This window comes from Anas platyrhynchos, chromosome 10, assembly GCF_047663525.1.
Source record: "Anas platyrhynchos isolate ZD024472 breed Pekin duck chromosome 10, IASCAAS_PekinDuck_T2T, whole genome shotgun sequence".
In the NCBI taxonomy this organism is placed as follows: Eukaryota; Metazoa; Chordata; class Aves; order Anseriformes; family Anatidae; genus Anas; species Anas platyrhynchos.
Genome location: NC_092596.1, coordinates 15,429,240 through 15,445,902, shown reverse-complemented (window position 1 = coordinate 15,445,902; position 16,663 = coordinate 15,429,240). Strand labels below are relative to the sequence as shown.

Genomic DNA, 16,663 nt, shown 5'->3' with positions numbered 1-16,663 from the left:
AGCTGTCTCTTCTCAGCACAAAACTTTCAGCTTCTTTGCACAGGGCTGAAAGTGAAATTCTCATCATTCAGCCATCAGATGAGACAGCCACACTATTTCGCTGTCTCAAGGGAAACCTGCTTTTGAAATAAAGGTAGGCTGCAGAGATTTTACTTTCTTTTATGTAAATATATGTGTAAAAGAAAAAAAAAATCCTGAGAGATATTGCAAATTATTTTCCAGTCTGGTGCATTTCTTTGTGCACATAAAGTGGCTCTGGAAATGGGTGCCAGACTCATATTTAGATACACTTTTGCCAGGACTTTTTTATTATTATTATTTCTGTCTAATTGAACCAAAATGAAATACTGGGAATTGGGCTGCTCTGCTGAACCCTTTGTCCTAGTTCTTCCCAAAAGGAAGTCTGACCTGCCAATGTACATTTTGAGCTTCTCAAAAAAAAAAAAAGGTCAAGCTTCCCACCCCACGAATATTGCAGAGTGCTTTGTGTTGTGGAAAGCCCGGATGAACAGCAGCAGCTGCCCACGCTGGCAGAATGGGCAGAGAAAGGACGTGACAGCAGAAGGGATGCACCACTCTGCTCTCCCCTAGGCTGGGCACCCTGTTCCCAGCCCTGTCACCCTGAGGGCAGGTGGAGGCCCCAGCTATGGGACTGCAGCTCACACCTCTGGGTGTAGAGATGAAGCTGCCCTGAGATGCCCATAGCAGCTGGGCTCTCATTCTGGCTTTGGGGAGGATGGCACCTTCTGCTGCAGAGCATCCAGGTGCTAGGTCAGAGTTTGGGTAAAGGACACTGGGAGGGAAGCAGTGACCTCTGGGGAGCTGCCCACAAAGTGCTATCTGGGCAGCAGCTTTCTGCTCCTCATCCTGTTCAGTTTCCTTCCCAGAGCCCATCTTGGAAGGACACCTGCATGCTCCCAGCAGCAGGAGACACTTGCACATCCAGCTGTCACCCATGGAAGTCCAGAGGCACCTGGACTTCACCTGAAATGAGCTCAAAATGCCTCCCTGGTGCATTCAGCAAAGTCACTAAGCAGTAAGGAGATAAAAACTCCTCAAACACTAAATATTAGCAGCTACAGAGAGGCTGTGGGAGTTGGCACATCAGATACTGCAGCTGCACAGTCGGCTTTTTGCCCATTTCTGCAGAGTTTCACAGTGCAGCACTTGGCAACCCACAGCATTCCCCTGCCAGTGCGTGGGCTCGTGCTACAGCGGCAGGCACCCAGCAGTCCTCAGCTTACAGCATCCCCTGCACCGCCCGCACAACAGCTCTGGGAGAAGAAAAAAGGAAACGAGTGGGAGAGCACGACATGCAATAGTTGTACTTTTGCTTTACATTAAGGTTTGTTTGTCAAGTAAAATTGCCTCTCATGGGGCTTAGTGCACTGAAGTGCTGGGGTATTTAACTTCCTACCTTTCAAGGCTTACTCCAGCCCCTTGGTACAATCTGAAACTGTATTTTGGAGACTGTTCTATCTGCCCTGGAACAGCATCATTTTAATGACATCTTTATAGCTCTGGTGGATGCCCTTGGTAAAGATTTTAGCCCTGCTGTTAGAAATTTGTTGCAGACCAATGCTTAGACAATGATAAAATAGCTAACAGGGAGCTAGGAGTTGTATGCAATTCACAGCGCACCACGTGAGTGAGGTTTGCATTAATACAGTCTGTGGAAACAGAAACATGAACCATTGGGAATGACTGTAATTAGCATATGACTAATTCATTGGGTAGTTTGGGTTTCCATTTCATTTATAAGAAGTCTCTGGACCATACCTCATCCGCATATTACAAACTGACATGCAGATCCCTTGATTTTCTGGTCTAGCCTCACTGGCAGTTTCTGATAACTGTTCATGCTGCAGAGCATACATAAGCCATGAGTGAGCTCAGCTATTTCCTGCAAAATCATGTTCCAGACTGACCTTCTCCCCCTGGCAAGCCCTCACACACCAACAAATAGCAGTCCCTGACCACATAGCTCAAGGTTTGGACCCCTTCACCAAGGAAATGCAACACTACAGAGGAAAAATCAGATCTGAGCTTCAAATTTCCATGTAGAAGGCTGCCTCCATGCTCAGCCAAGGTGTGGAACCAGCCTGACCAACACAGAGCTGAGGTCTGTGTCTGGATCCTGCACAGAGCAGAGAATTGAAAACCTCTGGTCCTTTTAGAGCACTAAACCTTTCAGGAGCTACCTGCTCATCATATGACAGGCACAGTGGTTTTGTAATAAATCATACAGCATTAATGATCATCAAATGACTTAACCATGGAAAATTGCTCTAATGCTACCTCAGTGCATTAATAAATGATCCATTAATTATTTCAAATTACTGAGCATTGGTCTTGCTTCCCTGCTACGCTAGAACAACTTCATGACAAATACAAACAAGAGAATGGTGTTTAAACTAGCTCTGAAATCATGATAGGTGTGTGGATCCCAGAGAGCAGCAGGGCTCTCCTGTGGGCCAGCAGCAGCCAGAGATCAATTGACCAGTGAGTGAGTGGTACCCACCAAGCAAACATCAGAAAGGACAGTTTTTTTGAAAATAGTAGGAATTTAACTCCAAAAGAAAGCTGATGGGTAACTACATACACACAGGAAGGAGTTGAGATGGAATATTTTTTACTCCATATTGAAGACAACGTCCAATGCCTGGAAGCTGAAGCCTGGTACACTCAACCTTAAAAATCAGCAGCAGTTTCCCAGCTTGGTGGGAGATTAAACACTGAAAGAATAGGAAATTCTTTAAAATGAGATTTTTCCAAATGGCAAGATTTCATCTGCATCCAGGCAAAATGTCCCTCACAAGTGCAGTATCGTGTGGGTCCTGCTGCATACCAGGAGAGAAGCTGATCAAAGCAGATGGATGGAAGGAAACAAAGTGTCACTAGAAACCCCCTGAGCAGGTCAAAGAGAGAGACAAAACAAGCAAGAGAGAGACAGAGATCTTCCAAGCTCAGAGTTTCCCATCTTACACCCTCTCTCCAAGGCACTGGGATGCTCATCATACAGAGCCTTGCATGCAAGCTTGATATCACCTCATTGGTAGAAGAAAGTTCAGGTGTATTTAATTCTGCCCCACAGCAACTGGGCTCCTTGGGGAAGCTGACCTTTTAGAAATCAGAGGGATTTCCAAAGCAGTGGATGACAGCTCTTAAACACAGCCAGAAGGAAATACAGCATTGATTTTAATAGAAGCAGAATTAGATTAGCTCCAGCTACCAGGCAAAACATTCCCAATAATTATTATAACACAAGCCTCTATGGCACCAGCCAACTGCCCGTTGTTAACCATTTCCATGTAGGAGTTCATTAAAATGACAAAAAAAAAAAAAAAAAAAAAAAAATCCTGCAAGATAGAAAGCTTTCTTTCCTCCCAGTGCAGAGTGATAAACGAGGAGATGGGAGTTGAAAGGACTCACCCCCAGTCTGCCTGAGCATCATGACAAACCAGCATGCCTTCAGCTCTATCCCCTGCCTTGAAGAGGACCCAGCCCCTCCTGCTGTCCTCAGGGACAGGCTGGGTAGATACAGGGCATGTTATTAAAAAGGGAAGAATATCTCCTACCTAATAACAACTCCTATCCCTTTTTAAAATGACTGTGGGATCAGGTGTGACTCTGAAGCAATATAGATGGGAGGAGGAAAAAAAAAAAACACTACCCTAAGGTGGTGAGGTTCAGCCAATTATACATTCAGGAAGCTGTGTTAATTAGAAGCTTTTCAAGAGAAGAGTTAAAGGACTCTGCAAACACAGATGGAAACCGATTTTAACAAGCAGTGATAAGCCCCGGTGTCAGAGAGGCATCAGAGCAGTACAATGTCCTCTGCTGGCATCTCTAGTTACTACAGGGACGGCTCCAGCCGAGGCTGTGCTACACCAGCAGCGACTCGTCACTGAGTGCAAGCCAGCCATTAGTCCAATTGATTCTGGGTGGAATATTACTATATTAAAATGACTAATTTTGTAGCTGGAGCTGGTAAAGGATTATCCCCTACATAATCTTCAGTGCTCTTTATGAGAGCCCAAAAGCACCTGGGTCATCTGATTGCTCAGAAGTGACCCATCATCATTGGCTCAGGGAGGAGGGATTGATTTTTCCCTCTTCTTAATGACAATGTGTAATGCAGCAGCTTTATACAGTAGTCAACAGAGATTAATGTTATTCAAAAGGGTTTGACGATTATTCATACCTGAAGCAGGTTTTGTTGTTTGTTTTTTTTTTTCCAGGCACAGGAAGATGAAGACCAGAATGGAAAAAGTCATAATCAATTTGCTTGTTCTTTAAATATGGTTATGAGGTTCTCCTTTTTTGTTTAAGTCAGGTAAGTTCAGAACATGGATATGATTTTGTTTATAAGCATCAAAATGGGCTCCTTTAAGTGTTACATGTGCTGCCTTAAAAATAGGGTACATGAAGGCCATTTAAGAATTAAAAAAATAAATAAACCTAAGCAACTGACCAGAGATGTTTTAGTTCATCCCCAAGTGAACACTAACTTTGAGGAAATTCTTCAGGTTTATTGCACTAACCAAGAAAACCAGGTCACATAAAACAAATGAGCACATATTACCTGTGCAGGCAAAAAGCACCATCTCAGCAGAGACTTGCTTACTTGGTACTTGTCCTAGACTGTTATTTTCACTTTTCTGAGATGTGCTTCACAGGGAATACTACAGGGAGCAGACATCACTTTTTGCAAATTATACTGTACAGGTCCGTGAGCTGGAAACAAGGACTGTGAACACCAGCTTGTGACAGATGTAACATCCCTTTCATACACGTTCCTCATCCCAAATGGGTGTGCAACATGGAGAAAAGTGGTCCTAAAAGGCCTCAGAAGGGAAAAAAAAAAGCCACCATATGACCACAGATACAGGAGACAAAGTGCCAGAGTTCAGCTGCTGACCACAAACTCCCAAGCCCTGGGGATGATCCCATCCTTGCCAGCAATTTGTTCATGTAGTGACATACCAGCAGTAAGTAGACATTATTTTTGGCACAATAAACCTGTGAGACCTGAGTGGGAGCTTCCAGACTCTGCTGGAGCCCAAGTATACCCTGTGTGAGTAACAAACCAGCAGCAGCAAAGAAAAGCTTTGGTGTGATGCTCAAGACACAGCACAAAAGCTGAGCTTGGCTACAGCATTTACCACCTCCTGTGGTGGCCAGGGTGAGACAGATGGGTTTTGTCACTCTGCATCCTTTGGTACCCCATGCAGTGCACCCAGCTCCGTGGGCGTGTTTACAGGTGTTAGGGATTTATGAATGATGCACAGGGGTTCAGACCACAAGTGTGAACTGAGGTCTGTGTTAAAGTTTAATCACTTTATGAAAATGGAACTTTCAATAATTTATTAGGATCTCTCCCATTTGTTAAACAACATCCAAGAGAGCTTGGTGACACTTTAGATGAAGCTGTAAAGAGAAGTGTTTGTTTTAGATGTAATTGGACAGCTGTTTTATTATAAGTTAATGAACTATGGTGATTAAAAAGAATTCTGTTTTAGCAAACCATGTTTTAACAATTAATCCTGACTAAAATCACAACTAAGCAAGAGCTAGGGAGCTTTTCATACAATGACTGGAAGCAGAAGATGGAAAAGCAGACCCAGTGAAGTGCAACAGGATGAATGGTGCCTCCAGATAGGCTCCCTGTGCAGGGTGTGGGTTCCCAGGAGGGCAGCTGCCCCACAACCACCAAACCACTCCATGAGCCCACACTACCACTCCACACCACCATCAGCTTCTCTGGCACAAAGCCCCTTTGTGCCCAAGTCAGTCACGAGGGCCTGTTCACACCCCTCCAGCCCTTCTGTGCTCGTGCCCCTCCTTTCCCCTGTCACAGGAAGGGAGAGGGAACAGCAATGGCAGTAGGCTTAGAGGTAGAGATTTTTGACCTCTTTCTGATTTCAAAAAAGACTTTTCAGACTTGTTTTGCCCCAGCTCTGTATCACTTATGACAGCACCACAAGAAGCTGATCCAGAGATGAGGAGTCCTGCACCCGTCCCTCTCACTCTTCCCAGTTTAGAGACATCTGCTTTTTAGCTGAACATGGTGACTAAGACCAGAGACCACAGAAAGCAGTCCTTGGAGTTTCCGTAACATCTTCACAGTTCGTACAGAGCAGTTTTTAAGAAGCAAAGTCCTTGCTCTGTTGGAGTTGCAGGGAAAAAGTTCCAAAGCATAAAATGAAAACAGGTATGTATGCCATGTGTGCAAGTCGCTTATCTCCTGCTGTTATTGTAAATCTGTTCCTGATCATTGTGGCTTCACAGCAGCTGCCTCCTGATCTTTTTCCACTTCAGCCCTCCATTTGGCCTTCTTTTGTTCATTCATCCTCAGCAGTGTGTGATCCCTTTTGGCAGCCTTTGAAAAGAAATGGTGAAAATCATTGCACGCACACATTTCCCACCACTAAACTTCCCTGTATTTGCACCACTTGCTTAGATATCACACTGTTCTTTTTGATATTTTGTAGTGAAAGACATTGCCTCCTCATTTTACTAAACTGTCATCATTTTCAGCTTCTAATTAGTGGAAAAGTTGCACTGCTTGATGTTTACAGGTGAGCAAGCAGGATGGAAGAAGGGCACAGCACTTGCAGCTGGGACATGCTAGTCTAGCTGCAGACCCTCCCTCCCCACCAATGGGATGGGGGAAACAAGTCTCGTATCTTTTAATGGCCACAGTGGCCCAATGGCTAGCTGCGCAGTGCCATGGGAGCCCCACTTCCCTTGCTGCAGGGTAGGGCCAGGCTCTGCTGCTGTTGTCTGAGCTGCTCCACAACCTTTGGACTGGCCTCCTGGTGCAACACCATGATATGGGGCATTGCAGTGCACTGGCTTACGGTAAAGTAGGTCAGAAGGAACACATTAACAAGCAAGTTGTGTTTCCGTGTCAATCTCTCCTCAGGAGAATAGGGTGATAGGGGTCCCATGCAAATATTGCTAATATGGACTTAACCTCAACACCTATCTGTCACGCGCCTGCTTATTTAAAAAGAACATTACAAACAGCATACACAGACCATACATTTAAGTGGATCAGTTCACCTCACTCAGAAGCAATACTCACTTCTTTGCCTGTGATTACCATGGCCAAACAGCCCAGCAAGGTCAGTGCGATCATGATATAGCAAACCTTTATCCTCACAGTGTTCCTTGCTGCATCGAGGACCTCAGAGCTGTGGAGGACAGAACAGAGTTTCCATCCTGTAGCACTGTAGCAGCATGTGGGAAATAAGATCATGGGGAGCTGGATAATGAATCCTCAAATCTTCCAGCAACTGCCTTTTTATGTACTATGAATTTAACCTTCTCTTTCTGCAAGTGCTTACGGGACTCAAGGGAAAAAAAAAAAAAAAAAAAGCCTGTGCAGGAAAGGTTTGGCCAACCCCCTTCACACACACACACACACACACACACAGAGTCAGGTATTGCTACTCCCAGCTGTTGACAGCAACAACACAAACAACAAACTCTGCTCTTGTATCTTTTTTCACAACAGAATGAACAGCTAAAAATTACGAGGACAGAAAAACAATTTCATCGTGATAATAGAATTACAAGAGGTCCACCCTTGGGAGCTGCAGGGCACAGTGTGGGGTGCTGCACAGTACCAGGAAACACTGGGGCCATGCCATGTTCTCACAGTGGAATAAAAGCACACGTATGACATTTTGGCTGAGAACAATAGAGAGCTTTCATGCAGCAAAAAGGCACAGAAAGTGGTGATTGCATGTGTAGCCACATCCCCTTCCCAGATGCATGAAGTGCCCTGCAGCCCTGTCTCAACACCATGTAGACCTCTGCCAGGCAGCTGGCAACAGGCACACCAGTATCTACTGCAGCGAGAGGCTGAGACTGAGCTGCAGCGTACAACTGCACCATCCGTCCAGACTTGTCTTCCCAAAGGACTGCGTGCAGCCATTTCTGAGAAATCTCCTCCACCTTCCATGAGTGACTCACAGGATTTATCTAACCATTCATATTTGCAAGAGTCTACAATGTGACAACCTGAGTCATTCATGAAATCCTGTCCAGCTGTGGATTTCTTTACTTAGCAAAGGGAAGGCCAAGTGGAGGAGCCCCCAGTATGCCACAAGTCTGGAGACATTAGGTCTCTGAAATGAAATACAATCCTTTAGCAAAATTCCACGGGATGTGAGATATCATGGAGTATAAAACCACAGACCAGACACGAGGAATTCTTTGCAGATGTTTGTCACCAGAGCTATGCATATCCCTAACTTTCTTTTAAAATGTATGTAGTATTATTAATTGCTAATCAATAAAAGCTAGCCAAGAATATTAAAAACCCAAATGACATTGTACCATGGTAATTTCTGAGCTACAAAGCTACTTGCCTTGCAAAAGACACTTCAGCTGAGTCTGAAACTTATGCTACTTAAAATAAGTGAATCCAGTGTACTTCATAAGGTATAACAAGGAGTTAATGCTCCCAAAAGTTGGGATTATTTTTGGACACCAGTAGCAGCAAGCCCCAAAAGCATAGCAGTCCACAAACACCCACCCTGTAAACACACTTCTGACTAATGCAGACTGCAGTCTCAATCTGTTTGTTCATATCCAAAAGCATCATTCAAGCAAAATGAATTTAACATCAGAAGGAAAAAGGTTTTACATATACTTACGTTATGTACTTGGGAATGTCTTCCTCCTTTTTAAAGCGTCCTGCCCATACTAAGACCTTTTTATCAAAATTTGTAGGCCTTCTTTCATTCATGAATGCTTTGTAACCTTTAAGAAATTTTACAAAAGGCAACAGTGAGATAAACTTAAGAAGAGGAAGAGAAGAAAAAATATATATATAGTTACAGAGAAAAAGGATTCAAAGTTCAAAATAGCATTTTTCTGTTCTGTGAGAGCCAAATGTGCATTATAATATCAATGGGATTATGTAGCTGATATGAGATACTTGCTTATGTTTAGAGCTTATTCAATTTAAAAATATGTATTTTCTTTATTTTAAGTGGGTTTTAAACTAAAAATTTCTCCAACATTCCTCATTAAGAGGCAGAAGGGATGTGGGGCTGAAGTCACCCCAATCCCACAGTATGTTCTCACCCTGCTTGCATCTTGCTTTTAAATAGTGAGTTCAGCACACTGCCAGCAGCACTAATAAGTCCTCAACAGCATCTCCTTTGGAAAGTGCTGATAGAGAGATGAGGTCTGTTAAAATACAGCCTGGTGGGAGGCTGTTGTTCTCATGCAAGCTGGGTACCACGTTGCTGTAATCTAATGATGATACATTACACCCCAGCAGACTACCGCAGTGATGCCATTAGCATGCTGTCACTGTGAGAAGGTTGAAAAAGAGACTCCAGTGCCTCTTGACAGAAACAAGCCCAGTGACAGGCCACAATGTGGCCAGTGGCAGGGAAACCCTGGGAAAATAGGGTAAGGAATGGCTAGCCCAAAACCTGTTTTATGCCTTGCATGTCCATATCATTGTCAGGCAGCTGGATCTGCTCATGCACCCAGGCAGGGTGCACACAAGATTCTGGAATATGATGCCCTGTACTTGCAAATGTGAGACTGGTGTTTTTAGTAGTGCCCTGTGGGGGAGGTAGGCATGCCCCAGAGCATGCAGAAAGGGATGGACATGGACATGAACATGGACAGTCTCAGTGTCCCCAACTCCCTGGTTGTTGTTGAATTACTGATGTTTGGCTAAAAGGAAATCGCTGCAGATACAGAAGAGGGCACAGAGCATCTCTTCCTGCCTGTGCTCAGTTGTAAAGTTACATTAAGTGTCTTGGCCCCAGGTGTGTTCACGTGTGCCAGGTCTTGTGAGTGGCTGAAAAATTCTAGGTGTGAATCTTGGTACTTGAGTCCCCAGGTAAATTTAATCTCCTGCTTCTCATATTTTTCTTAACCAGTGTCAGTGAGACCAGGAGAGAGACATCTGAAATATCAGTGAGAGCCTGAATCTGATTTGCAGTCAGCAGTAGGATGGATTGCTAAAAGGACAGGCTCCATCTCAGGGAAAACAAGGGCAAAGCCCTTTTCTAGACAGCCACATTCATTCCATGGAAACACCAGCAGCCCCACACAGCCTGGTTGTGCTAGGGTGAAGAATCCGCAAAGGCATGGCCAAGGAGGTGATGGCACGGATTATAAAGAGAAACAGTGCCAGAGAGATTGGCCACTGCAGGAAGGGCTGCCTGGTACAGAGACCTCATCTGGAGGGGGCACCAAGCAGCTCCCTGATGGGAAGATCAGGCTAGAATGATACCCAAGCATGGATCTGACCTTCCTTCTCACTAGAAGGAGCAATAAACCCATCCACTGCCTTTAAGTTACTGCACTGAGCCACTCCAATATCCCTGTCCGAGATGGCATACCCCTTACCTCCAAGGTGTGCTGGGTGGGGAGGGATAGCACATGGCAGCAGCAGGCATCACCGTCCCTGAACGTGTGGGGATGTGCACCCATCCTCCACCAGAAACCCAGCAGCAGGGTGTGAGGAGAAACTTTTACTTTCTTTTTTAATTAACAGATTCCGGGACACGAGATGTCTGTTTGTTTGCCAACACAGGAGAAGGACTATTTAACACAAAAATCTTTATTCCCGAGTAGTATGCTACTAGTTGGAACTTCTGATTCTCTCTGTGCCTCAGCAATGCTTATAACCCCAATGCAGCACTGAAACAGCACAGCCATAGATGGGAACAAGGGTCATTGCCTAGCTGTTTCCTGAAAAAAAAACAAACACCTTCCCCTCCATTCCGCAGCACAGAACAGTGACCAAAGCATTTCTACCCACCTGGATTAGCTGTCTGCTGCACCACATCCTGCACACCCTTGGCTTTGTCACCGATGGCCCTGGCAGGGCGCAGGAGCAGCGGAGCAGTGTGGGGGCTCCAGGTGCTCAGGCGAGCCCCCCACCACCACAGCCTGGGGCTGCTGCCCAAGAGCCTCCCCAGCATCCTGGGCTGCTGCCTGCAAACAGCCAGGGCACCGGCTGGAGCCCAGAAGGTTGACCCAGAAGTTATTTACATAAAACTACCGCTTCCTGTGAGTGGGGAGTAGCACGCTTTTCCACATTGGCTGCCAAAATTTTCTAATTGCGTCATGATGACTATGTAAATTTATTGCCCTTGTTTGTCAAAGTGACTAACCTGCTGCATTGCACAGGCAGGGACGGCTGCTGTGGCAGCTCACACCCAGCGTGGGCTCTCCACCAGGCTCACCATCCTAGGGAACTGCTCTGGATATCAATGGGTATTTATTTTTTTTCCTCACTCTTTATTACGCTAGGACTAAAATAGGACAGTGTGCTATATTCTCCACAAAGATAGGCTTTGTAACTGTTAATTATCACAGTCAGTTAAGCTGTTAGAGTTCTTAATTGTTCTCAGCTAAGAAAATAATCTTGCAAATCAGTCCTGTTAAACAGCCTCTGTGAAGAGGAAAGGCTTTTCTGCTGTCTCAGAATAAAGATGGTTTAGTGAAGGGAAACTAAAGGCAACGCTTGTAGCTGTAAATGCATGTGGTGACCCCATCCTGGGATCATGACAGTCCCACATCTAAACAGCAAACTTTCCTAGAAAATAAAAGTATTTCAGACATGGTTTAAATCAGTAAACTAAGAAATCATGTAGAAGACCTCAGGTGATGTAGTAGTTGTCAGTGAGTACAATTGGACATTGAAAAGTAGCACTAATCTTTGAAGTATTTGTCCTCTTTCAATTCAGTCTCCACAAAGTCTGAGTAGTGCTGGGTGCTTTTTATAACATCAGCTGTGCTCGTCAGAGAATGAACCAAAAACAATGCCATTTTTTCACTTTGACATTTCTCCTGTATTTTGCACAAATTCTCCCTGATGGGTCAGGAAATGAAAATGCAAAATACTTTTCTCATTTGTAGCAGTGAAGTATTTACTTTCCTTAAACGTATGAGGCTCCAAAGCTGATTTACAAGAAAAAAAATCCATTCAAGAGGGAAGAAGCTATTGCCAAAAGGAAAATGTTCAGAACTATTTAATAATACTATCAAGTGCAATATTGCAGATAACCAAAGTGTGTCTAACTCTGAGGGGAGGAACTGCAAGGGGATAGAGCTCAGGATGCTGGCAAGGATGTTCTTTTATGGCTGAGAGGATGAAAGATGCAAAACAGATGCATCTCCAGCTACCCAGCTCCTGGCCCCAAGGAAAAACTCCAGTGTTTATAGAGACATTTTATATTTTTGAGAACACAAAGTTACTGATATTGAGGAAAGAAGAAACGCAGCAATGACAAACGGTCCTTTTCCTCTTTCATGAAAGCTCCACAATGCATCCGGACATTACACAATGTGTTTAGCTTAATTTGCGTGTAATTCAGTAAAGCAAATTAGATCCATTTCCAGATTAGGAACCCATACAGAAAATAAATGGTGGTTTGAGCTTCCAGCTGCAAACTAGATCTGCAAACAAGCAGAAATCAGTGGCTGTGATTATGCTGGAAGAAGCAGAAGAGAAACCTAGTAAAGTCACAGTGTCCTGATCAGGATTGCAATGGGGGGAGATGGGGTGTGCAGAAGAGAAACCTGCATTTATAGCATAAATTTTACAGGGCTCAGCATGTCTAAGCATCCCCACAGGCCCTGTTTCCACCTCACAGAAGAGCTGCTGAGTGGAAAATGGGCCTTGTCCACTCAGACATCCCTCACTGCCTGGGCAGGTGGGCTGGAGGTGACAGGGTGAGCTGCTGTGATTTCCACCTTAACAGATATGTTGAAAGTGTTTATTGCAAAAGTGACTGTCTTTACCTCATGTCCCAGTCTGGGTTTAAAAAGAAAAAATATATACATCATTTTTATTTTCTCTCTCAGCTTCTCAAATGCAGAGAAAATCACAGGGTTTCCAGGCCTCCAGTGCTTATCCACCTAGGGGTTGCCAATTGTTTCCTTTAAAAAACACACCAGCTAACAGCTGTATTAATCATGTCTGCTGCGAGCAAAACAGCACTTCAGGATTTATTATGCCAGAATTTAGAAGTGCAAAGACACACAGGTCCTCATGAAACCACAAGAGGCAGTTATTTGCTCCTGAATTTTACTCATTTCTCTGGCACTGGGAATGATTATCGCTGGGATGAGTTTTGCTCTGCAGTGAAAGACAGCTAATAAAAAGCTATACACGCCACTGCATTAGGAAATCAAACTTTCCCTCGTGCACCATGAATCTTTCTCTGACCTAGAGTATCTTGAGTCTCTTCCAGACAAGAGATGCAGGGTGCTCTTGGACCAAGGCTCCTATATGTAGCCTGGTGTTCTTAACCTTCCTCAGAGTGGTGTTTTATGCCCAGCAAGTAAATGTCCCCCCACCCAGGTTAAAAAACATCCCTATAAGGCTCTTTTTTTTTTTTTTTCACTCCCATCATCCAGACATAGCTGGATACCCATCAGTGTCTCATTATCAGAACACAACCATTATTTCATGATTGTTAAGCTCACAGACATGGAGTTTACTATATAGCAGTAACATCTTGTTCAGACATGCAAAATTAGCAAGACCAGGCTTAAGGCACCATCTTGTCCTCTGCCAATGTTCTTCTGCCAGGAGGAGACCAAGGCCCCAGCTCCTCAACAAGCCCTGTGCAGTACAGATAAGACACAGCGAGTAGCTGTAAAGACATCCCCCAACCTTTCTCTGACCCTCGCTGCAAGAGGAGAGCACAGGTCTTAAGGTTTTTGAGTTACAAAGGAGCAGGCTAGTTCAGACAAAACAGAAGATGGTTTGCAGCTGCAGTGACAGTCATGACATTTCTCTTTTCTCTGCAAGATTGATATATAGCTGTAGACTTTGCTGCACACTGGTGCTTGTGCTGAAGATGGAAAACTACACACAACTTCACAAGACTCCTTCCTGATTCTTCAACACCCTCAACATCCTTTCTGCCTTCTCAGACTCTGCTCTTGCAAGCAGGATTAGCAGTCAATCATCCTCCCCTCCCTAAATGTACACAAAAGCCTTTATAGAACCAGAATCAAAAAGCCACAATATAAAATACATTACTCTTTGATTTCTGACTGCTTTTATAGTGTCATTCCCATCACCTTAATCCTGATTATTGCCAAATTATTGCAGCAATGAATAATTTGGACCCAGGTTGTCTTCACTTAAACTTCTTTATCTGCTTTCAACAATCACAGGAATGAAAGTTTATTCCTCCAAAAAGCCCAGGCAGGACGACCTCTTTAAATCTCCTGGTTAATTTTCATAAGACTACATGACATTTTTAGTCATATTCACAAAAGAATTCACAGGAGTATTTAACTGAAAAAATATTACTGCATTGTTTTCACATGCACTGTCCTCATAACTATATAGCTTACCATCAGGTTCTGCTTAGCATACCACACAAAGTTTTTACGTACCAGGATGGTGATGAGGAGCAGAAGATAATCTTATCATAAAATTCTTTACCTTCCCCCCATCTAATTAAATGTGCTACAGAGCTCTGCTTTTGTTCGTAGCACATATAAACAACTCTAGATGAGCTTGTGCCTTGTAAAATTATAAGTGAGACAAGACAACTCAATGTTCTCCAGGAATAAAATTTAACACAGCAAGAGCAATGAATTGCTTTGAATATCTCACTTACCTGCAGAGCCCAAGCGCCCATCCCTCCTCTTCAGGGAACAGTACTCCACATGCTTCTGTTCTCTCCTCCTATCTCCTCCAAACTGAATCTTGAGAAACTTAAAGCTCCATATCTTTTTCTCACCAAGGCCAAGTCAAATTAAAGGAACAATCATGGCATCTTACAGCAAACCTAGGTTTAAAGGGTTTGTAGCACCAAAACCAATCATCAGCATGAGGCTCTAATCACTTCAGGAAGCTTGGGTTCATTTTTTATAATCTTGAGTGCTATCAATAAAATTAAACATCTAATAAAAGAGAGTAGTGATGGTGAAGGACACCCCCCCTCCCTGTTTTCTACGACAGGAGCAGTCATTTTCCCCAGGTGAAAAGGATTTGAGCTGGTCTCTGTCTCTGTCATTAACACAAGACAGAGCATGATTTGGCCTCCTCCCTGAGCTGTTGTATTTAATAGTTTTATGTAATCAGCCCTGAGTGTGTCGGGTCTGAGCAGAAATGTCTGACATTATAATTTACAAATGGTTCATATCTAAGAAGATACACCTTCTCTGCCATCAAGGATATCCGTTCTTAGGGCTCTCAAACCACAGTTAGCAGGGCTGATGTTTTGCTGGTTAAAGTGTGTTCGTTTCTGGAACCATATGAGAGTGCAGTTCTCCCTCTCCTGCTGGTAATGAAAGCACCTATGAACACGGATGTTGCAGAAGCCAAGAAGATCAATAAGCTACAATCTCTTTGTTCCCTTCTATCAGCTCTAGGTTTTTATCTAAGGAGTAATAGGATATATGTCAGTTGCTATGATGCAATATAATATTTATTGGTCACAGAAAAACACAGTTATGAATTGTCTTAATAGCAGTCAAATTAGGTAGAGCTTGTGGGCTGGACCTAGAGTCACTATCCTCTGCAAACAAGGATAAAAATGGGATATGGGAGGGGTCTAGAATGCACTTGGTACAAAGTGCAGGGTTTATAACAGGTGGGGTCAGAAGGACAAAGCCAGTGAAGGCAAAACAAAGCTATTACTCTGACAAAGCCCCAGTATGACCTTTTCCCAGGGTTTGGGGTGGTCATATAGAGGCAATGAAATGGCATATGGCCTCCAGCACAAAGGTGAATGGGACACTCAGCAGCCACCTACCAATGGGCTGAAATGTGTGGTGGCTGCCTAGGACTGCCTTCATCATGGAGAGGCTGATGAGGAGCCATATCCAAGTAGCAAAGAGCCCAGGATTCATGGAAAATCCTGTCAGGTGTTCAAGATATTGTGATGAAATTGCAAGTTTTAAAACCAAGGAAATTAATGTACAGTGAGCTTTGCACCAGGTCACTTATTTCTGGAATACTGCACAATTGCACTCTGTAGCATAAATGTGCAAAACCCTACAAGGAAAACAAAACCATCAAAATAATAACAATTTACATTTTGACTCACAGTGTAGAAAACCATTTAATTTAAACCATTTCCACACCTGTTTCCCCAGCTGAAACTGAGAAACACACTGACAAGGAGACTGGTTGCTCACTTGTCACTTAATGATTTTCTTTCCTGAGAAAAATGGCATTGTCTTCAAAAATAGATGCATTAAGAAATTTTTCAGTCCATTAGTTGATAGTTTTGGGAAAAAAGAAACCTAATTTAAACAGATTGAACAATTATGTGTGGAAATGTCTTTTCCCCACACTTGTTTTAATATACAGATGACTTTCATTTTTTCAGCTCCTGCAGAGAAGTCACGTTACTACCAATCAGGCCAATAAACCTGCCTGTATTGTTATCAGCCCCTGCACTATTGGGTTCAAATTTCACCTTTTAGTGACTGGTTGAGTATATGTGAAATCAATACAGGAGGAAATGTGCAAATGTATCATGGGTAACACAGGGGAGGCACTGTCCCAGGGACAGGTTTGTCCCAGCAATGCACACCATGGTAGTTCATAAAAGGTCCAGGTGCCACCTGAAATTTATGACCCATGTCTTGACTAGTCCTCTAAAGAGACCACAGAACTCTTCCAAACACTCCTAGGTGAGAC

General features: G+C 43.7%; 1 protein-coding gene across 1 annotated transcript; it reads right to left on the bottom strand.

The window, feature by feature from the left end:
* Nucleotides 1-5,352: 5,352 nt before the first annotated feature.
* On the bottom strand, nucleotides 5,353-11,058 carry LOC101801610 (protein FAM162B). The gene is made up of 4 exons (XM_005031178.5): nucleotides 10,805-11,058; nucleotides 8,670-8,775; nucleotides 7,091-7,199; nucleotides 5,353-6,382 (listed from the first exon to the last, which is right to left on the bottom strand). Exons 1-4 carry the CDS (start codon nucleotides 10,965-10,967, stop codon nucleotides 6,275-6,277), a joined length of 486 nt encoding a protein of 161 aa, XP_005031235.1. The 5' UTR covers nucleotides 10,968-11,058; the 3' UTR covers nucleotides 5,353-6,274.
* Nucleotides 11,059-16,663: the final 5,605 nt, after the last annotated feature.